Source organism: Thunnus maccoyii, chromosome 5 (assembly GCF_910596095.1).
Source record: "Thunnus maccoyii chromosome 5, fThuMac1.1, whole genome shotgun sequence".
Classification (NCBI taxonomy): Eukaryota; Metazoa; Chordata; class Actinopteri; order Scombriformes; family Scombridae; genus Thunnus; species Thunnus maccoyii.
Genome location: NC_056537.1, coordinates 29,743,262 through 29,769,624, shown reverse-complemented (window position 1 = coordinate 29,769,624; position 26,363 = coordinate 29,743,262). Strand labels below are relative to the sequence as shown.

Sequence of the window (26,363 nt, the reverse complement as noted above, 5' to 3'; positions counted from 1 at the left end):
GCTTTTAATGTTTTATGTAAAGCACCTTGAATTGCGTTGAAATGTGCTATATAAATAAACTGCCTTGCCTTGCCTTGGCTTGCCTTGCGCATATATGCTCTCATGTAATGTGATCAGCTGTTCCACACATTAAGTCTTAGTAATGCAGTGGGATGTGTTTGCCATTTGATCATCATGGATCAGTTTTGTCTGCAGGTGTTAAAGCACAGGGTTCACATGTCCTTTTCGCCTTCCCATCAAATCATGTTTAACATCACTCAGATTAACAAACACACTCAGATACAGTACATGCCTGAAGTCTAAGTATGTATTCGTAGTTACTGTATTTCTGTTCTCTCTGTACAGCAGCAGTGTGTTGTCATACACTCTGCAGTGTTTGCACTTGTCCCAACTGCTGCTCTCTAGTGTGACTAGTTAGTTCTGGAACCTGGTCTGGCTGCCAAACACCTGTGGGTGTGTGCGGGTGTGTTATACGTGTGTTATGTGATGAGCTGTTACGGCTCTGGAAAGCTGGGGCCATTGCTTTTATGACTCTGGCAGTATAGCTGGGAACAACAACACACACACTCCTCTTTAGGTTTATTTTTGTGTGTTCACTTTAATCCCTATTCTTCCGACTCACTGTGTGTGTGCATGTTTGTTTACTTTTGCCATAGGCCTGTAATGGTAAGCAATACCCTGAGCCTGTGTTTGTGCAGTCTGTGAGAATATCTGCTCATCACCTCCAGTTAACACTCATCTCTTAGAGAAACAGACCAATGTTGACATCAGTATGAAGCCAAAACACTTACTAATTACTATCAAAGATGATGTCTAAAACTCTCTACACTTTTTAGCAGCAAAACGTTATATTTTAGTTTTAGGTTTTGGTAATCTTGAGCAATAGCCTAACTTAGGGTCAAGGTTAGTCTGTAGTCTTTTCCTGTGAGTTAAGCAGAGCTAAAAGCTGTGTAACAAAAACACAATGAAGTCCGTGTAGTTTTCCCTAATTTTGTAACGATAACTTATTGTGTATTCAGTCAGTAGAGCATGGCCATGTGAGTTGAAAGTGTGGATTCTCTTCAGATGTTGAGTGGACATTGTTACAACTAGAAGTTTTAGGAGATGTAATTACCCATGAGGAAATGCTGTGTTGGTCATGTGGGCACACTTAAACATCAGTCATATGATACAGAACAAAGCAAAGCTAAAATGTAAATACTGATATAGCGGCCTCTTTGGGAGCCATCATTGCAGGGTGGTGTGTGGTGGCATAGAGAGGCGGTGTGACTGCTCCCAGGTCAGGCACGTTTCGACCGTCGGAGCAGAGTGAATATGAACGTACATTACGAATTGCAGTTTGTCAGAATAAATGCTTTGTGTCCAAACAGTTACTGTGTTGTCTGACAGCTTTATTTTTATGAAAATCCTCCTCTGTTAATTACATCACTTAAGAATAAGTTAAAACTAGGAAAACCACAATCAACGTCGTAGTCCTTGCTCTTGCAGGATTGCTCTGTGATCTTGAACTATAAATGTTTGTGGCAGTCTCCCCCAAGGCTCTTTTTGGTATTGCATAACTCTACTTCTTCCTCTTGAAGGAGCAATAGGAAATGGCAAAGTGTAATTTCCTCCTTCAGGCTAAGGAGGGCTGAAAGTATGGGCTGTGCTGTGAAAGTGATGGGTGTAACATCTGCAGTTGTCTGTATACACGCAGACGTACATGCATGCACATTGACACACGCATGCTCACAGTTATACACACACATAATGATGAGCGATCGCCCCATTTATCACCCTGTAGAAGTGTTACATTATGGTCTTGCGTCCGGTTGTTGCTTGGCAACAGTCATTTCCCCCTGTGGTCGTCACGGCAGTGGTTGCTATTTGCAGCACTGTTGCTCAGCTGCTGTGTCCAGGCCTAATAGCCCATTGTTTTCATACAGCGGGCTCACACTACTGCTGCAAGATTACTAGTCCCTTTGAATTGCGTAAGTGACAAAGTCCATTCACTGGAAGAGATTTAGTTCTTTGTTGCATTAACACTGTATGCACGTCATATGGGTGTAATGTTCAGTTTAAGGTCTCTGAATAACCTGTTGTTGATGAGAATGTAATTTCTTGTGTAGTGACTCACAAAACAGCCCTGCAATAAGTTCTTACCATATTCAGTTTTTGTTGAGACTGTGTGAGAAAGATGTTGACTTATCTCCATGGTCATTTTAGAGGCTGTGGTTTATGGTGGTGTTGTATTGCATTATACTTAAAATGATGGTCAACACGATTTTATGAGATTGCATACATACACATTTGACAACATTGACACAGGTAGTACTGGTAAAATGATTTGTTGTTAGGTCAAGGGGATTTAAAGGTAGAGGCAGTGATTCTGGAGAAAGATTGTTTAATACACTTTTTGTTAAATTCAACGAAAATCTCCTCACAGTCTGCTAGCTGTCTGTTCTGTGTGTGTGCGCTGAAAAAAAAAAATCTGGTGTTCATACACGGCCCTGGCTCTGTAAACGGGAAACCAACAAAGTGGCTCGGATGGAGCCACGCGACACTATTCCAGCCAATCAGCAGGGGGCATTCGTGTTCATACACAGGAAGTCATCAGAGCAGCTGTCTGTGTGAGGACATGACAGTCTTCTATCGCCAGTACCCGTTGAATGGTGGGGAGGGCTGGCGAACTGGAGAGAGAGAGAGGCTGTGGCCAATTCACATGGAAAGTGTTTTGTCACAGAACAGATACGCTTCCATTTTATTAAATGTATCAATCCACACTGAATCCCACACAGTCTCACGGAGCCCCCCTGTGTTTTTTTCACGCTCTGTTTATGTCGAATTTAGTGAAGTGTAATCTGAGCAGGCAGCTGTTTAAATCACACAAATATCCTGCTTTATATGTGTTTTTAAACTTATCAACCTTATCAATGAATGAATAAATGCAAATACTGTTGATTTCTTCCCGTGGAGCCAACATGCAAACTTCTGAAGGTGCATGAAGGGAGGGGTGTATCTTTGTTTAGGTATTTGGGTACCACTAAGCCTTATGGCTATGCCAGCTGCTAACAGGTAACATGCCGTCGGTTGCCAACTACAAGAAAGGATGCATGTCTTACCTGAACTCCAGTGAGCTCCACTCACTTTTTGCTGTTGCTCCACCCATCTCCCTGCAGTGTCTTGTGCACTGGCAGTGAGGTTAGTGCCAGCCCACTCTGGTCCTTTCCTTGGCATTGGTTTCAGTTTCAGTTCAGTTAGGTCAATGGATAGACCCAGACAGAAACTAAACCAAAAGACTTCACAGGGATGAGAGTTATCATTCATTGTCCATCATGGTCTCAACTATGCCACTCTCCCTTGTCCATATATCTACTCTGTCTCTTATTCTTGTACTTTGTCTCTGGCATCTGCCTCCTCACAGACTCATGTTAGATAAGACCTGGTCTCTTGAAATTTGGCAACCAATCAAAATGAAATAAGACAATGATCTGTGACCATGACAACTGAAAATGTGACTAAATACTTCTTGTAGGTGACACAGTTTAAGAAGTCTAAAAATAAAGAAGATCCTGAAAAATGTTCCTCTAATTGTTTGTATTGTGAATTATGCTTTTGATGGCCAACATTAATTAGCTAGCATGTCATTCAACGACATTATGTTTTTTCATCACGTACCACCCTGAAATGCCTTGCTGTTGGATCAACACTTGACAGTGATGAATTCAACGCAGCACTTTTGAAATAGCTTTTGTCATTGCTGACATGATGGGGTTTTGATAAAGACAACAGAAGTTGTGCAAGGAGGCTAGCTCCCTTCAATTCTCTATGCAGGAAGCACTATGTGGAGTAGTAGTAGTACTTATTTTAAACCCAGACTCACTCCTAATATTGATTTTATATGGTGCACAGGGTTTCCACTACCCTCTAAACTATCTCACCATTTGGTTCACCAGACACATTTTCTGTTTATCCTTTTTTTTTTTCATCCACCAAAAGCTGCAGAGATCCTAGCTCTGTGAATCATTTTATCCAAACACATGCTATCCTCCTGGGCTGTAACTGTGTGATTATACATTGTGACCAACTCCCAGATGTAACCTTTTCTGCCTCTCTTTTTCTCTCTGTAGGGCTCCAGAGATTATTTTGGGCCTGCCATTTTGTGAGGCCATAGACATGTGGTCATTGGGCTGTGTGATAGCTGAGCTCTTCTTGGGCTGGCCCCTCTACCCCGGAGCGCTGGAGTACGACCAGGTAACATTCCTCACACACACGCACACACTCCAAGGGAGGGAAGGAGAGACCCTAAAGATATATCCCTCTCCCCTGGCGAGGGAGTAAAGAGGACAAAATAAACAGAGAAATTACATTTTTCACAGATTAAAAGATACATATTAAATGCTTATAATTCTTAGGTCTCTGCTTTCCCAGTAGATGGAACCCAACAGTACATTCATTATATAGTTAAACCTTTATTTGTTGTTGCTCCCTGATCTCTCTCTTGCTGTATGACTGAAGTCCAACAAATCCAGCTTGAAATCCACCTAGTACTAATCTGGGCTGAGTGAATCAGGAAATTGTTCTTGGCAATGTGTGATTATCTTCCCACAGCGTTCCGCGGTCTAAACTACACAACTGGGACTCTAAACGCAGTCCCCTGGTGAGGGAGAGGGAGCATGGGAAAAGGTCCACACCACATTCACAGACCAGTACAGGATTACTCTGTGTTGAACTATAGGCAACTCTGTGAAGATCAGAATCAAGTCTCATCATGTGTTCAGTATATGAATTTGGTAATTTGGTAAAAGAGAAACTTGGACAGCCGGGTATTGTCTTGTCTTGGAATTTATTATACTAGAAAGTGATATTTGACCTTTTATGGACATCTGCAAAGTTCTCTAAAGCTCTAACTTATTTGGCTTTCTTCGCCAAACCAAATGTTTGAAATTGGCTGTACTTCCATTGCACGAACAGTCTTTAAAGAATTGGTGGCTTGTTTGATGAGACCCTGTTAAATGCACATGCATGTGTCCATTTTCAGAGAGGTTTTTTGGTGCGGTGTCACTTGTGCCTCCAGCAGCAGCTAGCAGATTGAACAGTCATCAGTCAGAGATGTTGGCTGATAGCGCTTTGCTGAGCAGTGACAGCTCTGCTGTACCACTGGGCCATGCCAGGACACACACTCGCACACACTCCCGCGTGCACATTGAGCCCCCAAAAGCATGCTGTGCTATGCCAAGGCTCACTGCAGTTCCACTCTACACAGCAAAATGTATTTATAAACATAAGCCTGATGGTAGACATGTGTGCGTGCGCGCGCACACACACACACACACACACACTGTGGTGAGCGTTCAGTGCACCATCAGCAGGTTCTCAGTCCAGTGCCCTCTGGCCAGTCAGTGTGTTTGTTCTGGGCCGTAGACACGTGCATGTGCGCAAATGCACACACACACACGCTGTAAAACGTATCACTGTAGGATTTCCATTGGTCATGGAATTTCTGGAATATCATGGTATTTTTAAAGGGTAATCAAGACAGGGCAGGCCAGAGAGTTTGATGGATTCTTGGGAAAATTCAGCTCATATCTGGAAAATTTACAGATGGTTCACTTCACAGGGGTATACCAGAATCTGTTTTATAACTTGCAAATCAAACAGTACTGGAAACCACACCTGTAAGGACTTTAAATCTTCCTTGAACAGAAAAACAAAAGAAACAGATGAACAAATCAGTGGAAATATATTATAATATATCATAGAAAGGTCATGTAGTTTTACATGATATTCATGTTTGGAATTCCCAGTTAACACATGACTTTGCATGATTCAGTAGTGTCATTTTTATTTCTCAAACAGAACAAACTCTTGTGCAATAGATTTGACTGTTTGTTTCAAGTAAGATAGTTTAGAATTTTGAGTGTGATGCAATAGATAGATGTGATGTTATGCTTATGGTTTGACATTATATAACATTATGGATTTATAGATCAAAACATTGTGGAGAGACAGAGACCTGCTGTCTTTCTCTCAGTAATCTTTATTTCTTTCAATACTGCTCAAAATATCCAAACCTGTGCCTTTTGAGAGCTCTATGTGATCACTTCCCCACGAGTCATAACTTGCATTACTGCATTTTCAGAGGAGGGTTTTCACTAGTTTGAAGCAGGCTCAGATCATAAGATTTTCATCAGGAACAGCAACATTTTAATCTATCACTTAAAGTTCAAATAAGGAAATTAAAGACATGAGGCTTTGAGCATACTTCTGTAGGTGAAGTAGATTTGCTGTGGCTCAGTAAGGACTACATTTTTTTTGTGTGTGTGAAGGTTTTTTTTAGCAGATTTAAAAGCATGGTACAGACAATACAGATACCAACTGCAAATAGGAAGTCTGAGGTTTTCAGATATGTTAAACTGTTTCAACCCACAAGCAAACCACCCTCCCACATGTCCTAGGAGGGTACAAAATACATTTCCTGAGTGACAGATTAGGGAGGAATAAGAAGGGGGGCGGAGTAAAGACAGGTATTGATCAGATTAAGTGTCCACTGCAATTAGAGAGTTACTATGGGAGAGAAAGGGGTCACAGGTTCTGTGGAATCTTTTCACAGATCCTCTGACTGTGTGCTTGATTTTTCTTGGTTGAGAAAAGACATGCAATCTTTTAAGCAAGAAGTTGTGCCAGGGGGGTTAGGACTCTTCCAGTGTAGCAACATATGACATTTGGCTATGAGGGTAGAGAATGCAACAAGGTTAGCTTGGTATTTGGTAAATCTGCCTTCAACAGGAGTAACACCAAAGATAAGGACTACAATTTTAAATGTAATGTGTATTTTAATACCTCTTTTTTTTATTAAACAGTCTTTACAACAGTTAATGAAACTGTCAAATTAGAGCTCTGATGTGTCAAATATCAGTAACCTCTGTCAAATGTCAATAACCTCTGACTCCTCTATCTGTGTGTATGTGTGGCTTGTTTGTTGCATCCGTTTTGGCCACGTGAAGTGCTCTAACTATGTCAGTTTGGCAGAGCAGTGAAGGTTGAAGTGCAGGGACCCAACATGCCGTATTAGATAACTTGTAACTTATAGACCAGCTGTTGGACAAAATCCAAGTTAGAGAGTATAACATAAGTTTACATGTTGAATGTGTCTTATGTCCTCTTTAAAAAGGTTAAACCACTGGTTTAAATGAGAGTCAGTCCATTTGATTCTTCACAAAAAGACATGTATTTTCTTCTGACAGTTTTAGATATTTAATTTGGTAATAATTTGCTGAATTATTTGGCATTGATTTGAATACACTGAATATGTGTGGTTGGGCAGCTTTAAGAGCTACTCACTGAAGGAATATCCTCACTCTTGTTTTTAGTTTTTTTGGTGTAAAAGAAGTTTGGTGGCTTTTAAGCCTTTAAGGTGTGAACAGGCCAACTAGCTGCAAACTGTCTGCTAACAACAACTGAAGCTGGATCATATTGATCCTTTGATCAGCCTTAAAAAAAAATCACATCTGAGCAACAGCAAAAGATTCTCCTAAATTCACCTCAACACTAATAAGCTGCCGACATAAATTACAAAATTATGTATGGTTAGAGTGAACTAAAAGATATACTTTCACGCATTGGCTGAAATGAATTTAATTACATTCAAGCTGATTATCTTATTTCAGCTAAGAGGCTGTGATGAAAACCATTGTCTCCTCTCTCTCCACCTCTTTATCCTTCTTCTGTCAATCCTCTTCTCCCACATTTTCCCATGTCTTCTTTCCCCTTGTCCAACAACACTTAAATTCCTTCCTCTTCCTTCCCTCTCTCCCTTTCTCTGCCTCTTCCTCTCCGTTTCCTGTCTCTCTGGGCTCAGATCCGGTACATCTCTCAGACTCAAGGCCTGCCTAGCGAGCAGCTGCTCAACAAGGGGACCAAGACCTCGCGTTTCTTCTCCAAAGAGTCTGACTCTCCCTATGCCTCCTGGAGACTAAAAGTACCTGCACGCAAATCAGATAAACATACACGCACGCATCATGCATCTCATACACTAAAGTACACATCCTCCTGTCAACAGTCACTGATATCTGTGTTGGTAGGGGCATAGACATCTACTGTTTGCACTGGGAAGGTGAGAACTTAAGAAAAGCAAGACGTTTTCATTGGAAATTCTAGCGCAAGTCCTTTCAAACAGGAAAAAAACTATGAAGTGGTAGTGCATTCCCAATAGGAAACAGCTGCCTAAGCTTCTCAAAACAGGACAAAGCCAGCACACCCTGAGGAAAGCTCACGGAAATGTGAAACTGTGTTTAGACTACCTGCTGAGCTGACTCTGAATACATTTTAAATGAATGTGAGCCTAATATTTATCTCTACATGTACTTCCCAGTAAAAACACAACCACCTAACACTTTGAACACACAGATTTCCATGGAAACACACATACTCTACTCCAAGTACCTGTGTATATTTGATCTAATGCTTTGACCTTTTATTCCTCATCATTGAAACACGACTCACTATTAGCTTTCAACACACAGAGACGCGAATACGTGTTTATACAGAAATCTTTATATACACTTCATACATACCATAGATTCTATGGCTTATGTTTTTGTTTCTCCTCCAGACGACAGAAGAGCATGAGAAAGAGACGGGACTCAAATCCAAAGAAGCCAGAAAGTATATCTTCAGCTGTCTGCATGACATAGCACATGTGAGTCCAACCAGAATGCAGTTCACGTCTACAGATATACTTTGTGAATTCAAAAATCCACCAGTTGCCCTCTGTGGCTCTCATATGCAGTGTTTTCTCTCTTTCTGCTTCACTGCGTCCTTTTCAGGTGAACTTGGTGCTGAGTCCTGATAACAGTGACATGCAAGCAGAGAAAGCAGACAGGAGGGAGTTTGTGTCTCTGCTGAAGAGCATGCTGCTGATTGATGCAGAGGACAGGACTGTTCCTGACAGCGTCCTCAATCACCCCTTCCTCACTATGACTCATCTGCTGGACTACCCACACAGTAACCAGTAAGGCTGGGACAACTGACATGAAATGTGGTAGCTTGCACGATGGTGTTTTGTTTTGTTTTTCTAGCTTTGTGCAAAGGGATGGCATAATTACATTCTTGTCTGCAATATTGTTGACCGCAGCATGAAATTTAATCATAAAGAATCTCTTCCTCACCCAACTACATCTCCTCTGATCTCTTCTAGTGTGCAGTCATCTTTCCGTATCATGGACATGTGTCACAGTCGGCCCACTAATGCAGTTTTTGACGCTCTGAACCAGAACACCATTCATTTCTCTAGACCTCCTGTAGCCCCCACTGTCTCCTCTGGCCTTCCTCTGGGCTACAGCAACATACCAGTCCACACTCAGGTGAGTGTGAGTGTGAGTGTGTGTGTGTGTTTGTATGAGTGTGTGTGTGCTTTCAACTAGTAATGTTTTCTATTGTATGAGATCTGGGAAAGTATCACTTCAAAACATCAGTAATCATTTATATCAGTGAGACAAACTTACTAGCAATGCTGTTACACCCAAAAATTAGGTCTCATTCATTCCACATGGAATTTCACTTAACTTATTTCGCACTTAGCCTCTCTGTGACTTCCCATTTATTTCAGGATAGATACATAACTGAATGCCTATGAATATGACTCTTTGGTTATGTAATGTTTCTTAGCAATGTTTCTGTACTGTTGACCTCATGTTGCCCTCTTCAGGAGAGAAGGTGCCATAACACTTCACCTCAGAATATTATTCTTGGTGTCTGTCTCAGTCACACGTGGCGCTGTCAGTCACTGTAATCCAGCTAATCTTCCTCCTGTATCTGTATTTTTTTTGTATCTCTCCTTTGTCATTCGCTTCATTTCCCCTTAATCCCATCACTCTTCTGTCCACATTTTCCCATTCTCATCTCTTCTCTTTTCTTTTTTCTTTTCATTCTTCATTCTGCTGTCTTCTCTTCCACCACCCCCTTATACCCTTTTTCTGATGTAGGCTATTACCCAGTCGGCTCCATCAGTGTTGCATCCTGGGATAGCTATAACAACTGGGAATGGTCAGTTTGGGTGCAGCGACTCGTTCCCACCTGCTCTTCTTCTTTGTCCTCCCACCATGCAGGGTATGTTGACAGCATACTGCTTACAATGATTTAACCACACTTTTTTTTAATAAAGGTGCACGTAATTTTATTACACAGATTTCATATTTTAAAATGTTTTACAGTATAATCAGAATGATTTGGAAAACATTACTCAGTCTGTTCTAATTTAAAGCAGTTAACTGTAAATGAGTGGTGCCATAGCTTCACCAAGACACTGTTACATTTATTGATGTTTTGTTTTATGCATTTTTTTCAAGGTAATCTTAATCAACCAGCAGGGTATTCTGTTCCTATGGTAACTCAGGCCCCTCCCATACAACCCCTACCAGTGAGGCCGGGTGTAATAGCACAGGTAAAACACAGATCCTGTTAGCATGCAAGTACTAACAGTTGAACTATGTAGAAATGTTTTAAGATGCAGTGACAGAGACAGTGAAAGTAACATTTGGAACAACAGAGACTTAGTTGTATAGGCGGATCTGCCCCTGCAGTCACACAGCTGATTTGTCTTTTAGCAAGATTCTGAATTCCTAACTTGTCACTCACTTGTGAACTCAACAGCAGACCTAGTTCTGAGGGAGTTCAAAGAGATTGTATGTATGGGGATCAATAGATCACGCTTTGTACAGTCATGAATTTTCCAGGCCTGGAAAAGATTTAGAAAAACATGAAATCACAAAGTTTTGGAAAAGCCATGGGAAATACTTTCATAAATATTTTAACAAGGTGAATAACAAATTTAAACATGACCTGTATATTTCAGATGCCATATCACAAACAGAAGCACAGACAGCAGTAATACTTTTCTTTCTAGTAATCTTTCAGTTCTTCCCTGATAGCCAGCTAGCAGTATTTTTTTAACAAAGACAATTTTTCCAGTGATTTTTAAAATTTATTTGTAATATGCAAGCTATAATCAAGCCTATATTATCATGACATTAATAAAAATATTTTTCTAATATCACGATATGGCACATGTATGCAAGTTCATGTGAAATAACCAATTGATTTTAAATGAAGTGAACTGTGTTTCACTGTTGAGTGTTACATCAGACCAAGCTGATGAATAAACACTGTAAAACAAAACATTGAGAATTCTGTAGTATGTTAGTTTTTATTGTTAATTTGGGCAGCAGAAGCTTATAAAATGACAACATGATATGATCATATCATTACAATATGCTTCCACTGATAAAAGATGTTAATTATCACTCAGTTCTAATGTTGTAGAAAATGATTGATGTTAGTTTACTATACAAACCTTTCATGTGTACACAGAAATTACAGAATGTTCAGTCATGAAAACTGGTTTAAAGTTATGGAAAAGTCATGGAAATCCATAGTGTATGAACCCTTATTGATGATGGCATAACATCCCTGATTTTCCTTCACTGTCCGCACAGCAGGCCTGGTCTAGCCGGGGTCAGCAGCTCCTTGTCCCTGCAGCTTGGCAGCAGATGACTCCAGTAGGTCCCCCTCCCTCTCACCCACCTCCACCACCCCCGTCCTCCCTAACCAACGATAGCACGGCTGGACCGCAGAGGATCGGTGACTGGGGGTGAGTCACCCAAATTTGAAGTCTGGGAAATTCCCGGTTCCGAGACTTCCTCTAAGTCAAAGATTTTTCGTGCATTCAGTGTGTATACGTGCACTTAAGTAACAGCTACTGTTGGCTTTCTGTTGCAACATGTTTTCTGAAATGTAACCAAAAAAAAACAAGAGTTAACAGAATTAGACTCCTGCTGGAGAAACCCATTTTCCGTCTATGCATATGCTCAACCAGGTTTCTAAAAGGGTTTTTCATTTACAAATGTAGATGACAAAGACTCAGCATGGGAAGCAATACATCACACATAAAGTGATGGTTGTGTTAGGAATTGTTATGAATTTGTTTGTTTTCATTACAGTAGTCATCTGTTCCTATCATATTTTTTTTTAACCAAAGTCAGTGTCCAAAATTAACTTTTCAGCTTAGCAGCCAAGGTGGCTGGTAGATGAAAGATTTTCTGGCCAGACTGATTTTTTTACCAGCCAAAATAATAAATTGCCTTTTACTATCGCAATTTGCTATTATCACTATTTATCATGTCATCTTGATCTCATATACATTTGTCAATCAATATTATAGTAGTGTGCAAACATGCACTTCAACACGTTAATGTGCTGAAGTTGTAATTAAAAGCCATCACATTAATGTAAAGACCACAGCAGCACAATCAATCGGAAAATCCATTGGCATTGTTTCAGTGATGATTTAATTAAGAACTACTTTACATCTCAATTGAATTCCAGATTTAATAGAAGGATCATGATTAGAAAATTACTTTAGATTATGTACTACTTGTACATTCTGTGTGTGGCGACAAGTAACGCTTTATTGAGCTGCCAGAACGGGGTTCGGCGGGGCGCTCAGGATAACAACAACATTCAAGTAACATAGTTAACAAGCTAAGTTAATCCTCCAAGCTAATGCGTGCTAACTACGCTAACGACAAATCAGAAATGAAACAAAAGCCAGAGACTACATCGTATGAAGTTGCTGTGAGTTGTAAATTCCCCACCTCTAAGCAGAAGGTAGAAGATAATGTTATCTCAAGACAAGCCCGGGCAGCTCTCCTGCTCCCGCCACCGTCTCAGACTCACCCTAGTCGATGGCTGTCTCCTCGGCCTGCTGCTGGGTGTGCAGCACTATCTTCTTCTCTTTTTTCCATTTTATGGCGGGTGGCAACCAGCATTAAGGTACATCACCGCCATCTACTATGCTGGAATGTGAAACAGAGTTATCTACCCCCACAAACAAACACAGTGAACCAGCAGCTTTCTCCAGCGCGTGTCGGAAATTTATTTTTTCCACTGGCCAGATTGATGTCCATAATTTACTCGCCTAAGACTAAATTTACCTGCATTTGGTGAATGGTGAGCTGCATGATGTTTCTCTTGCACCCCCTTTTTACTTTTATCTTTTTATATCTTTCACAGGAAAGTGCGTCCCCACAGCAGCCACTACAGTTCAATGATGCAGCAGCCTCTCCTGACCAATCAGATGCCAGCCCTCTCTGCCCATCAGCCAATCAACATTGGCATAGCTCATGTTGTGTGGCCCCAGCCAGCCACCAAAAGGAACAGACACAGTCACAACAGGTGAGCTTCTGAATTGTAATCAATCCTTTGAAAGTAGAAGCTCTCTGCCTTTTCATTTGTATCTAACACATCAACTGTTCTTTATAAAAAGGAACCTATCCCACCCGAGCAACATCCACATATCACAGTGTCGGACCCCCAAGATGGTCGATGTCGTTGGTCAGGCAGTGGCAGGAAGGGAGCAGCCTCAGAGGGAGGTGCCTGTGGTGGAAACCAGGCAACAGGAAGTTCAAAACACAGATGAGGAGGAAGATGATGCAGAGGAAGAAGTCAGCTGCTTCAAAGAGGTTGTGCCAAATGGTATCAGACAGCTGGAGCGTTCCAGTCAACTACAGCGAGACGTGGCGGTTCTAATGGGTGACACACCAAGCCCTGCGCCCAGTGTGATCAGCATCCGCAGTGAACTGACAGACGGAGAAGATGAAGGGGAGGATGAAGATCCTCAGAGGTGCCGTCTGAGCGAGTGAGTAACATCAAAGACAATTTAAAGGGGATGATCCTAATCAACCGTAGCCCAGAGAAGGGCATCTTGTGTGTCCTTCACCTGGCCTACCACAGAATGTTTTAATATGAGATTAAGATTGGATTTGAAGAAAATTTTACCTGTATTTTTCTGTTTGTAGGTGTAAAGAAGAGTGTGTGTGTGAGGCGTGCAGAAACACCAGTGTGACCATGGAGAGAGTGTGCTCCCTCAGCAGCCCCGACAGCAGCCTCAGCACCAGTTCCTTTGCCTCCAACTCGCTTCAGTCCAGCCCCTCTGTCTCACCTTGCAAGAGACCCAACAGGTAGCTGTTTGTGGATGTTTGTCTTAATGTCCAAATAACTAATTTTCCATGAAAGAGAGATTAAATATAAACACACTCATAAGTTTTGATAGTTCAGCCAGGTTCATGTGTTATTTCTCCTCTGTACCCAGCATGTCAGAGGACGACGGCCACGAGAGTGGCTGTGACACAGTGGAAGGCTCCCCCACGTCCGACACATCAACTTCCCCGCGTGGCAACAGTCCTTACCGTTACCTTGATAATAGTAACCACAACAACCGCCCACCCTTGGCTGCCATGGTAGCACCACTGCCTTCCCCTGCAGTGCAGGGCAGGAGTCCCCGTGGTGTCAGGACAATGGTGGTTCCACCAATGAGAGTGCAGAACAACAACACTCAAGGGACAGAGGAGCGTTTCCAGAGAACAGGTCAGTGGTGGTGTTTACTTTTCAAACAGGAAACAAATATTTCTCTTTGTGCATGAGTTTACTGTATGACTTCCTCTGATTATACATAGGATGGATTTCATAGATAAGCTCTTGTTTTTGTTGTGTAGCATACTAACATCTGAAAAAGAGATGGTATATCTGTTTTGGGATTTTTTTTCTTTCTTTTTTTTTCAATTTTATCATTACAAGCTAAAGGAGTTTGGTGCTTTCATGAAAATATTGTATTAACACGCAGAAAAGTGTTTTGCTATAAATGTGCCCTCTTGCCACCTGTCTTGTGGTCTGTCACCTTTGCTTTGGCGGTGTCTGCTTTGCAGGTCATATGGAAGCAGTAGGGGCTTACCGCCCCCTAGTGGGTCATAGAGGCTTTAACAGGTGATCAAGAGACACCAGCAGAGAACTGGCCACACTGTAGTCTAATACCCAGAGATGCATCCTAACTTTCATCGCTTTCCCTCCATCAGAGTAACACTTTTCTTAAAGGAAATTTTCCAGAGAATCAAGAGAAAATTCTCAAGACAAATACAGAGAGGGTGTGTTTTTCCCTCATATTACACATAAATAGTTGGGTTATAAGCAGTGTTTTTTTTTGTATATGTACATATGTCTACATGTAATGTAAGCTTTACTGAATCAGATTTCTAAAGGCACAGCAATTTAATTATTTTGAATGCGGTGCAGAACAAGTAAAATGATGGAAACTTTCCTCGTCTGAGCATTCACTATTGTTGATAGTAAAATCATTCAGTGTATTTCCTGTTCCCTTAAGTTACTGTTAACTTTAACTGGAGTACAGTTAATGTAGTCCCAAGTGGAGGGAAAGGTGGATGCATTTCATTTGGTATTGAATCAGAGCCTATGTTTTCTCTGCTGGTTCTTGCCATGGAGCAAAAGTTGCCCAAAGGCACTGGTGTGTGATCAGTTTCACCTTTCAGTTCTCCCCGTGTTAGTTTTATTAATAGGGGAGTCAATTTAAAACTGACACAAATCAGAGTCCAAGGATCAACTTTGCTCCTCTGGTGCCTTTTCTGAGTGCCAACAATCTATGTGCCTTTCTCTTTCACCAACTTGATGGATTTTATTGTCTATTTGTATGGTGCTGTGTTTTATGGGAAGATTCTCAACCTGTTTAAATGTGAAGGACACGTTTGATGATTCTTTAATGACAGCAGAAGTTACAGTTACACCATGACCATAAAATGCTAAATTGTCAAATTCCTCTACACCACTAATTCAGACATTTCATCTGAAGCAGGTCATTCTCTTTTGTTCACTGGGATCACAGTCCTGCTGTAAAATGACACTTTGTCCACACTGACTGTAATCAAAAGGAGTGGCATGATTCTGCAGCATCGAGTAGTGCCTTTCTTTGGCCAACATCTACAGCAGTCATTTCACTATATCTGTTAAGTGTAGGTTAGGTTAAACATTGCCACACCAGAACACGTCCAACACCACCATAGTTGAATTAGCTGTTAGCTTTTTTAATATTATTAAAGTAAAGGAGACTTTCTTTCAGTCTTCAGTAAAACTTCAGTGTTGTTAACTCAATGTCCTCTGCTATTAAGACTGAGCTTTTCCATTCATCTTTTGACTTTAATTAAAAAAGAAGTTGGCTGTTTTTATTTGGCTGGCTTAGTACAGTATGCTATACGCATTGCATCTCATTAAGGTGTTAGCTTGATATACTTTCAGATGGTATCTCATCAGGTTTCCTGCTTTTGCTTTGAGTGCAAATTTGGTTTGTGTAAATCTTTCTACACTGCATCGCACAGCTCTCTTAGAAATGTTAAATCTAGCTGCTGTTTTGTAGTTACAGCTACATTGATTGTTTTTACATCAGCACTCAGGAGAACAATTTGGCATCCCTGCTAAATTCTGCTATTCATTTTTTTCAATATCATATTGGCATTTTCTAAACATTTGAAAATAAGTTTTTGGCAGTGTTCCTAGGTTTTGGGGCCTAACATGGACCAGTCTCATCATACTGTTTGATGTTAGTTAGCCTGTCTGGTCAGCCTTTCACTGCCAGGTAAAGCAACACAGCACATGTATGAGGATTGTGTGCTTGTCATATTAATAGCTCATCCTAAAGGTCACCACAGCCCCCAAATATTCAGCTCTGCAGTGTTTGGCACTGTGAAGTGCTACACAGTATGGCACATTGACCTTATGATTAGATCTACACCATCAGTGGCTTGGGGGCATCTTGATCAGTTAATTTAATGTGTGCAACCTTCAATTTACTCTACAGTGTGATCAGATTAGCTCAGTAGACAGTGATGATCAGCTGTCAAGTCCTTGGAGGTAACATTTTCAGATGAAATACCTGCATTTAAGGTCTAAAGAGGAACATATGCTCCATATTAAAAGAACATCGGAATCTATTCCCTCTCTGGTATGCATGCTTGTTTGTTGTTTGAAGTTTTGGTAGTTGTTGCTCTATTTCACTGTCTTTAGCTTTTCAGGTCATGCGGACTAACCTGCCATCTTTTTTTTGCAATATATATGTATGTCCTTGTTTGACTCCCTTCTCTCTTCTCTTTGTCCCAGTCTCAGAGTCCTGGTCCCGGTCCAAAGGCCGCTGCAGCCTGGTAGGACAACAAAGCACTCCCTCTTCCGTCCCCCTCCTCCCATCCGCCCCCCTCCTGTCCCGGCAACAAAAATTGACGGGGCAGCAGCAGCACCCTCTGGGTTTTGGACAGGTCAGTCTAGTTCCTTTCCTTTCTCTTAAAATATTTGAGGCAGGATGCAGATAAAGAAAAGGAGCAGAACTCTTCAAAATCTGTTGGAGAATATTAATGAGATGACTCATGCTTTGCAGCAGAGCTTGAGGGCATGTTGTGTCCAAAGTTGTATGACAGGCAAATGAAATTGGTCTCTGGAATTATTCAGCAGAAATACCAAAAAATTTTCCTTTTGAAATACTGGAGATTAAAAATAACGGGGGCTGAGTTGTGTAGTGGTATAATTTTAATGAGCTTACACAACAGTTTGCAAAAACAGGTGTGGGTAGCAAGAAAAGGTAATTTGTGCAAAGAACCTTTATAAAAAGTTTAAACCCAAGGAGTACATGGTGGGAAACAGACAGATGTGAAAATCACAAAGGTACTCGGACACTTTGTTCCTAAGACAGCTGCATAATACAAACAAACCAAATTTTAGTAAAATTGACCCAGTTGAGGAATATAACCCATCTGGTACAATAAATGGTATTCTGGTCTCCTTTCAGTCCCTGAAGCAAGGGCTTGATAAAAACATCAAGCAATGACTTCAGAGAAATATTTCAATATTTTGGGAAATGGCCTGTACGCTAAATATGAAGCTAGAGCTAGTAGCTGGTTAGCTTACCTTAGCATAAACATGCAAAACGGGGAAACTGCTAGCCTGACTCTGTCCAAAGGTAACAACATCCATAACATGTTAATTAGTGAGATTTAGAGGTGCTGGTAGGTGGATTTCAATAACTTTGGACAGAGCCAGGCTAGCTGTTTCCTCCTGTTTCCAGTCTCAATGCTAAGCTAAGCTAACTAGCTGCTGGCTCCAGCTCCATGCTGAACAGACATGTGGCTGGAATCAATCTCTCATTGGGCTTGGGTGATATCTTTTTTTTCATACCTTCCTGACATTTCACAGGGGTATATGTATTTGTAAAAAAAAAAAAAAAAAAAAGTAAAAGCTGAGCTGCTGGTGATGGAAGTCATTGTAGCATGTATGACATTAGTAGTGGTGATGTGCGGGTCAGGGTTTTTTAATACCTGCACCCACCGGACCTGTTATGGGAGCCAATCCACACTGCCCGCGTCAGTCAACCACCCAAACCCAACCCAACCCACAAACCGCCAACTGCGCAGAAAATATGTTATGATTATGAGTGCTTAGGTGGAAGTACAAGGCAAAAATTCAGAGATGAAACAGTTAACACTGTCTCTTACTGTTCATCCAGTACAGTAGCAGAGAAACAGCTGAATAACTAAATTTAAAATAAACTTACTGAAGACCAGCAGATGAAAATCTAGAAAAGAGTTTCATTCACCACAAACATAACAAGACACGAATATCTCATATTTTGGCTAAAGTTCTCAGCAAAGTTATAAACTTTGAATCGCTTCCTCTGCAGTCTTCACTTCCTGCGGAGTCGACGAGCAGAAATACAGACAACGCCACTCTGCCATTGCAATCCACATTATAGTTAGAGGGAGGATTACACGCTGTTTTCAAGTTCACCTGGTAAACTCCAGGTGTACTTCAGGTTTACTCAGAGTCTGTATTTTTGATGGTATTGAAAATCATACCTTCCGTATTTCTAAATACTCTGGTGTACTGTAATACTGTGATACCACCCAAGCCTACTTCTCATCTAACTCTTGGGAACAAAGCGAATCAGCATATTTCCCAAAATATCAGATTATTTCTTGAACAGTCTGGGTAGAATTTGGGTGTTTAACAGATTGTCACTGTGTTTGTTTATTCTCTCTCTGATGCAGCCGTACGGTTCCAACCACAGCAACAAAGAGTGGAACGGCAACTATGGTCCTCTGCGGCCGCACGCCTACATCCCCCCAACTGTCCACACCCACACCTTCACGCACCTGCCACACAGCAGCCCCACGCACACTTCGGCCGCCCCGCACACACACACCCAGGGCCTGCCCACACACACCCTGCTGTCCTACCCTCCCAGCGGCCCCCTCACCGCCGCCCACCACCCCCATCCCATCCTGCCCTCTCGCCCTCCTCCTCCCCCTCTCCTCCAGCACAGCTACAGTCTCTCCCACCCCCAAGGGGGCGCTATAGTTCACCAGGTGACCCTGGGCATCAGCACCCACCCCCACCACCCTGGACACCCCGCTCCCCACCCACACAGGCTCCTTCCCTCCCCGACCATCCACCCCCATCACCAACCCGGTTACGCCCACCACCCCCACCAATTCAAACCTCCCTTCCCCCCTCCGCCACCCCCTCCTCACCCCTACATGGCCTCACCAGCCGCCTACACAGGCTTCCCTCTGAGCCCCACCAAGCTCAGCCACCACCCCCAGTTCTCTTATATCTGAGGAGCAGGACGGGGCCGCAGCAGTACCTTCTTGTGAGGAAGGGCGACAGGAAATGGACTGGGGCTGCGACCTGGGCCTGTAGAGCTAGCAGCAGAGCACAAAACGGACACTTGTGATGATGAATATGAAGAAGAGGAAAATATGGTTAACAAGAGGAAGATGAATAACGATGTATGATAGGGGATTGAGGAAGAAACCCAAAAGTAATGATGCTGAAGATGATGTTTTATGGTGTTACGAGGCCTCTGTAATGTGGAGGTGCAAAAGTCAATGATGGTGTTTGATTGTCAGAGCAACTTGTGTTCTGAAAGACTTCCTGCAAAATCATGTCAACCAGCGGAAGAAATAACGATCGATTACTGCAGAGCTTTATAAGAGAGCATCACAAGAGTGAATGAATTCACAAATGATGATGATAAGGAAATTTAAATTAAGAATGTGTCCTTTGCACATTACCTCCTGTCATTTGTTGTTTGAGTAGTGTTCAGAGAATATGATCTAATTAGTGGCTGGAAATCATTCGTTGTTGTTTGCTGTCAGGCCGACCCTTTATCTTTGTTGCCTTGTAGCATGTGCTAGCCGCTCAGATCTGTTTTTTAAGCCATCCCAGTCTGTATTAACCAGGATTGAACGCTCCTGTCTTTGTTTCAGGCAGACTTTGCTGCTGCCATCTCCTAGTGCCTTAAAACCAGAGTTTATGACGTTACTTCAGGAGCTTATAGATTGTAAATTTAAATGGGCTTGCAGCACTTAACCTTTAGACTCTGAATACGATGGGCTTATTGGATGAATATGAGGATTCTGCTTGTGGTTATGTTTAAATATTGGCAAATGTTCAAACTTCAGTTTGCTTTCTAACTCAGAGTATGGATTTACTTTAGCTAGAGGCTGCACATTTAGGGCTTTGACTGAATGAGCTTTTTATGTACATAAAGAGTGATTTGATATTTTGATAATCGATTTCTATTCACTATAGTACTTAATTCATAACAGTATTGTCACTGTTTACTGTAACTGCAATACAATCTAGATAGCCTCTGGGTTGCTGTGTTTTTATTTTATTTTTTGCATTTAGGCTAGACCTGCATTAATGCATTTAATGTTTTAGATTTTGGGAGTGGCATAGACTAAAAAAAGAGATAAAATTTGTTTTATGTTTTACTTTTAAATGCTTCTCAGTGTTTGAAATAACCTATCAACTTACAGTATCATTGCTGGGCTATTGAGTGTTAGAGGTGTTATCGGTAATTGTTTCAAATATTCGTGTGAGACGAACCTTTTGTCCATGTATTGAAGCCTTTTGTCAGTTTTGATACATTCCTTCAGGGTGGATGAATAGCCTTGATATTTGCTTTTTTTTTTTTTTTTTGGTTTTGTGTTTTTGATTTCCAGTGTGTAGTAGAGCTGCGTCTTTACCTGTCGTCATATCAGCTGGTATTTTAATCCAATCAGCACCAAAGACTGTTCATTAATCATTTCTGAAGCATGGTCGATACTATTTCTCCCTTCACCTCCAGCATACTGTTGCAGTTATCAACATTGGAATATATTGAGAGATCTCTATTTTAAAAAATGAGGTTGAGGTTTTATTTTTCTGAGCTATGTTTGGCAAATTGTATTTGGAATGTATAGATAATAAGCTGCTATGTACTGATTATCTGCCACTTCGTAGCTGTGAATTTAGAGGATTAATCTCATTCTAGCCTGCATTCTCTCTTTTGTATTGTAGTTCAGACAACTAGATACAATAGGAGTGGATTTTATTTTGATCATAGAGTATATTGAATGCTATTCCTATATGCTTGTGCCTCTGTATATTGGCTTTGTTGTTTTGAAGTGATTGTAAACTGCTGTAATGGAAGTTATGAGTTTTCTCTTTCTTTTTTTATTCTGTTGCTTTTTGGTGTGTGTGTGTGTGTGTGTGTGTGTTTTTTTTTGTGTGTGTGTGAGCATTTAGCATCAGTATTTCATCTTGAAACGTAGGCTGGGTTCACTCTTGGATTCTGTAACTGGTGTGTCGTTGATGTATTATTGTTTTTCTTCTGATGAAATTGCTTTTTTTTTCCCGTTTGTTGGACTGTATTTGCAACTCTTGTACTGTACAACTAGTGCCTTTCTTCAAACAAGTGGCTGCATCGCATTGATATCAAAGCAGTCGGAAATGTGTAGACTAGTTCCTTCTAAGGGGATCAGCTCCTACTTTCACATCACGAAACCCCAAAGTTATTTGTTTGTTAGACTGAGATGAGGTCTGAAAAACAATCTCTTTTTTTACAGTCCTAAGAAAGTACAAGTCAGGGAATGTTTTATTGCGCTCACCAAGAACACCGTGCAGTACTCAAAAAACATAGGGCCTGAATATACACAAATGCAAAGCTTTATTCTCACACCGTGAATGTATTTGTGGAACCCGAGACATCTGTTTTTGGTTTGCAGATGACTTATTTGTTGCATTTCTGATGGATACACAGAGTTGTCTCTCATTTTGTGATCGGGATGTTGATAGTTCTTGTATGCAGCTATTACCATAGGTAGATATCATCATGTGTTTCAGTCAGGGGTTCTTTCAAAAGGCTTTATCCATCAATCATACTAAAAGTTTAGGTCCAAAGTTGCCCAATCCTCACCTACTTATTGTATTACATTGTAATGGTTTTGCTATGTTGCTCAAGTATTGGGTGTATTTTGTGTACTCGTCTATTATGCTACTGTGTTGACGATCCTTAAACAAATGAGAGGACGCACTGTTCAGCGTGGAGTGCAGCCTAGATATCTAACTGATTGAAGAGGTGTGTTGCCGCACAGTAATCTGTACTTCACTTCATGGAAGGTGTTCTCTTCATTTTAACCCTGTGGTGTGCAGCTGCTCTCATTGATTCCCCCCCATATGTTTCTATTGTTTCCATCAGCTCAGCACCTGCGATGAGATGAACACATGTACCACCTCAGTGATGTCCCACGCCATAATCCCCCACCACTTTGGGTTGATTGCTTAGGATAGATAATCCTGCCCCACTGCAGCCTAACGCTGACAGTTGCATCATCAAAGTCACCAGAGGGTCAAACAGTCCCAGATCCAAAGCTCAACAAGCACACGGAGCCCAGCAGCCTCAAGTAACAAAGCAGAGTGGCTGCTAAACACATAATTCCAAAAACATGAGGGGGAACTTAAGCTTTCTGTCCCTCCTATTAATCTTTTTTTGGGGGATATGGCAATAAACGAGAATTGCATCCAATTTATTTTCATCAGTGTTTCAGAGGTTGTAGTCAGCAATGTTTTGGTCCCTGCTGGCCTGCTTTTACTGGACCCCCACATGTCAAAACTACCAACTCAAACATTGGTCTGACACATCTCATTTGGGTACTGGGCTGAAAAAAAAATTGTAATTGCGCAATTTAAATCCTAAGACACGTTTTAGGTAGATTTTGTACCACAGCTATCTAATTATTGGGTTGACATTTATTGTATTTAGACACAAATATGTAGACACGATTGCTAAATTGAAACTGTTACTGTTCTAAATATGTGTAGATTTGTGTGGCTTTATGATTTTATGTTTTTGATTTTTTTTTTTCTTAAATGCTACACTAGTTTGACATGTAGCAACTGCACTGTGCAATATACAACAATATGAGGACTGGGAAAATGATTATCGTTTGGATGTAATAATGTGTGTCTTACCAGTTTGCGGTCGTTTTCTTTTCCCCCCTCTAGTTCTCAGTGAGTTTCAATGTGACCAAGCCTTATGTACTTTGTCACAAAAAGCGGGTTCCTTCTTGGTGACTCTTATTGGTGAGTGTCAAATTATGAATTGATGGTGTACTATGTCAAGATTCACTTTGAATTAAAAAAGATCTTTTTGCTTCACTCAGTGTTTGTTTTCTTTGTTGAAAGACAATTCATGTACAAGTGTTACTATTTGATTTACTTGTATTTATTGCCACATCGAAGCAATGAACAAAGTCTTAACAGACGACTGTGTTGGTTTTATGTTGATGTCAATAATTTGATAGTGATTATATTGAAACATTTATAATAGCCCTTTGCCTGAAAGAGACTTCCAGATTCAGCCATTTAGCATGTGGCTACAGTAAAGGTTATGTTACTGCCTATAGGCACATCTATTTAACTGACAGTAGCTGCAGTTAAAAAATGTCAGTAGGTTAATGAAAGAGCACTTTGATTTTGGTGTACCACTTAATAATAAGTAACTAGAACATTGACAATAATCAATGTTTCTGGGTGGCACAATGAAGAATGTAAGCATTTCTAATTGTTGGCACACTTAAAGGGATCCTTCATTAACTTACTGACAGTATTAAATAGACCCTTTTCACAGCAACGCATTTTGACTTGTCAAAGCAGGAAAAGTGCAGGTGTAATGAATAACAGTGTTGATGGCAGTTCCAGCGCTCTGCTGTTGTGTGTGCTCACTCTGACGTGGCTTACTGGGACAGTTAATGGACGGCTCCATCATTATTTACACCTGTGCTTTTCCTGCTTTGACAACTCTGCAGAGAAAATGGTAAATCAGCTGCTGTTGTGTTTAATCTGCTAATGTCAGTGTGTTAAATAGGTCAGAGAAGTTACCTTTACACAACCTTGTGGTTACCAATAGATGACGTATCCACAACGTTAGCTTAACTTCTTTAACCAAAGTAAGTGTCCTTGAAGTGCTGACGCAACAGGTACTTTGTCGGTAGCTAGTCATGAAGTAGTGATGTAATTAGGTTAACGTAGTAGTGTCATGTCTTTGAGTGTGGGCACAAATAAGTGATAATTCTGTATGTGGAAAATATATAATAGTTGTGTCAACATAGAAACAATTAGTGGGAAGGAGCTCCCATTCAAAATAACCTTGGTACAAATTCTCAAGTCGCTATGAGAAGTGCAATGAAAAAGAGTGCTAGACAGAAGCTTTTTTATTTATTTTTTTGTTTTTAATTCTTAAAGTAAGAAACGTCAGGAAGTAGACATCTGCATAAGAAATACCTTAAACAACAAGAAAGTAGTGCAACAATCAACAAAGTGCTAAAGTTTAAATAAATCCAGGTGCCATCCTCATCATTTCATTAGTTCCACCTGTGTTTTTTTCTGTTATGATGGGTCAGCATGTTTACTATGAAAAAGTTATGAAAAAGATTAATTTGTGAATGAATTCATTGATGAATGAATTTTGTGAAAGAAACCAAAGTGTTTTGATGCTAGTACGGCTATCAAGATTCAGGGTTTTTTTTTAAGACAGCAAAACAAAATGTAAAGTAGCCTACACTGGGACATTTTTCCTGACTTACCAACAGGTGCATGTTAGAAAAAGTTTGGGAACCACTGAGCTAATTTAAAGTCCTCCTCCACTGAAAATATGTTTTTCTTCACGTTCCTACAGTTGGATGATTGAGCTTCACTGTGCAGAATGATGTAAGTGCAGTTTCACACCAGAGGGCTGTTTTACATTCATCTGTTGAAGGGGGAAAGTCTCTTTATACTTCCCTTTAATCTGAGTATAAGGCATCACAGGTTGGAAGCCAATCCTACTCTAGTATGCAATTTATACAAGTGATGTGGAAACATAAAGCCTCTAGTGCACATACTCTGAGAATGGACTTTTCAGTGAAATGGGGGACATTTTGTGTCCAACAGTTAAACTTCTGAAATGAAAAATATTTGCACATTCACTGATTATGGATTTCTCAATGAGAGAAGTGGAGTAATTGTAATTTTAATAAGTCTTAATGAGGTAATTGACGGCTGTTATTCTGAATGTAATGACATGTTGAGAACTCATCCTATGTCTTACTGAGAGGTTCAGAGGTCCTGTTGTTCCAACAGTTTTTACTTAATGACTGTCATGATTGAGTGTTAACATAAAGGTGTTTTTAATTAAAAATGTCTGCTTCTGGCAAACATTTGCTGAACATGATTAACATTTTTATAATTTGAAATCAGGCAAACAAAACCATTCAGATAAATTCTCATAAGCCTCCCTTTGTGCAAGTTTAGGCTAATGTAGTTTGATGAATTAACACAATGTTTGCAATTTCAGGGTCCTAGAGGACGTTCCAGCAGCAAAATAATGATTTCAACATGACTTCTGTTACAGTAAATCAGGCACAATGGGAACAAATCTAACGATGTGTGTATGTCCCCTGTGTGGCCAGTCATCCTTCTTACCGACTGTGACTGTGAACAGGCAGTGTGACTCTGCCCTCAGCTCCCACCAGGGGCCGCCAGGGGCCCGCCTGCTCCTCACAGCAGAGCCCCGCTGGCGTCACTGCCTGCTTTGATTTTTGGTCCTCTAATGATGCAGCGAGCTTCACCTACGCTCCATTAAAGAGGAAAGAAAGACACAAGTGAGTTGTCTCGTCTCACATCTTCGTCTTCAGAGATGGAGTAATTAAGCGGACCGTTATGACCCGTCTGTTTCTGTCATTTTAACCATAATCACAGCACACACTCAGACTGTTCCCAGAAACTGTGTCAAGCCAGACACAGTTAGACACAACAAGACCGGACGTTAGATAACTTACACATGAGAAACAAAAGAAAATTTACAGCTTTTACAGAACAAAACAACAAGAGAGAAGAAACTGTGTGTGAGCTCCTTGGTGTTGGTTAGAGGTCAGGCAGCAAAAGGTGCCACTGAAATGACTGTATGTATTTATGTTACAGACATTTTTTGAGTTCAGGCTGGTGTTTGTGCAAGTTTGACTTCAGGATACAACATAGTCTACAAAAACTATAAAAAAATAACATGTAGCAAATACACCTTTAGACAGTTGTTAGCCCTTGTTTAATACAAACTCATATCTTTTGTGGTGACAGCATCATTTAGGTAAGCTGATGGGTAGCTTTTTGTTTAGCGTCTAATGTGCCAACTACAT

The 26,363-nt window shown here is 40.8% G+C and overlaps 2 protein-coding genes across 3 annotated transcripts in view; both read left to right on the top strand.

Moving 5' to 3' along the window:
• The window catches only part of LOC121896978 (homeodomain-interacting protein kinase 3-like), a 39,155-nt gene extending 15,806 nt beyond the window's left edge, over nt 1–23,349 (top strand). The window contains exons 5-18 of one of the 2 annotated variants that reach the window (XM_042411146.1): nt 4,110–4,233; nt 7,841–7,960; nt 8,594–8,680; nt 8,808–8,992; nt 9,179–9,344; nt 9,966–10,089; nt 10,329–10,423; nt 11,478–11,629; nt 13,051–13,212; nt 13,304–13,675; nt 13,836–13,997; nt 14,129–14,403; nt 16,978–17,129; nt 18,912–23,349. In XM_042411146.1, the coding sequence (XP_042267080.1) occupies nt 4,110–4,233; nt 7,841–7,960; nt 8,594–8,680; nt 8,808–8,992; nt 9,179–9,344; nt 9,966–10,089; nt 10,329–10,423; nt 11,478–11,629; nt 13,051–13,212; nt 13,304–13,675; nt 13,836–13,997; nt 14,129–14,403; nt 16,978–17,129; nt 18,912–19,481 (2,746 nt within the window). In that variant the 3' untranslated portion in view covers nt 19,482–23,349. Of the gene's footprint in view, nt 1–4,109; nt 4,234–7,840; nt 7,961–8,593; nt 8,681–8,807; nt 8,993–9,178; nt 9,345–9,965; nt 10,090–10,328; nt 10,424–11,474; nt 11,630–13,050; nt 13,213–13,303; nt 13,676–13,835; nt 13,998–14,128; nt 14,404–16,977; nt 17,130–18,911 lie in introns of both variants that reach the window. The other variant, XM_042411145.1, reaches the window with a different exon arrangement.
• Nucleotides 23,350–24,053: 704 nt separating this feature from the next.
• Nucleotides 24,054–26,363, top strand: part of kiaa1549la (KIAA1549-like a) — a 106,834-nt gene continuing 104,524 nt past the window's right edge. Inside the window, exons 1-3 of the mRNA XM_042412236.1 lie at nt 24,054–24,140; nt 24,869–24,900; nt 25,526–25,832. The gene's annotated coding sequence lies outside the window, so the exon portion shown is untranslated. The remainder of the gene's footprint in view (nt 24,141–24,868; nt 24,901–25,525; nt 25,833–26,363) is intronic.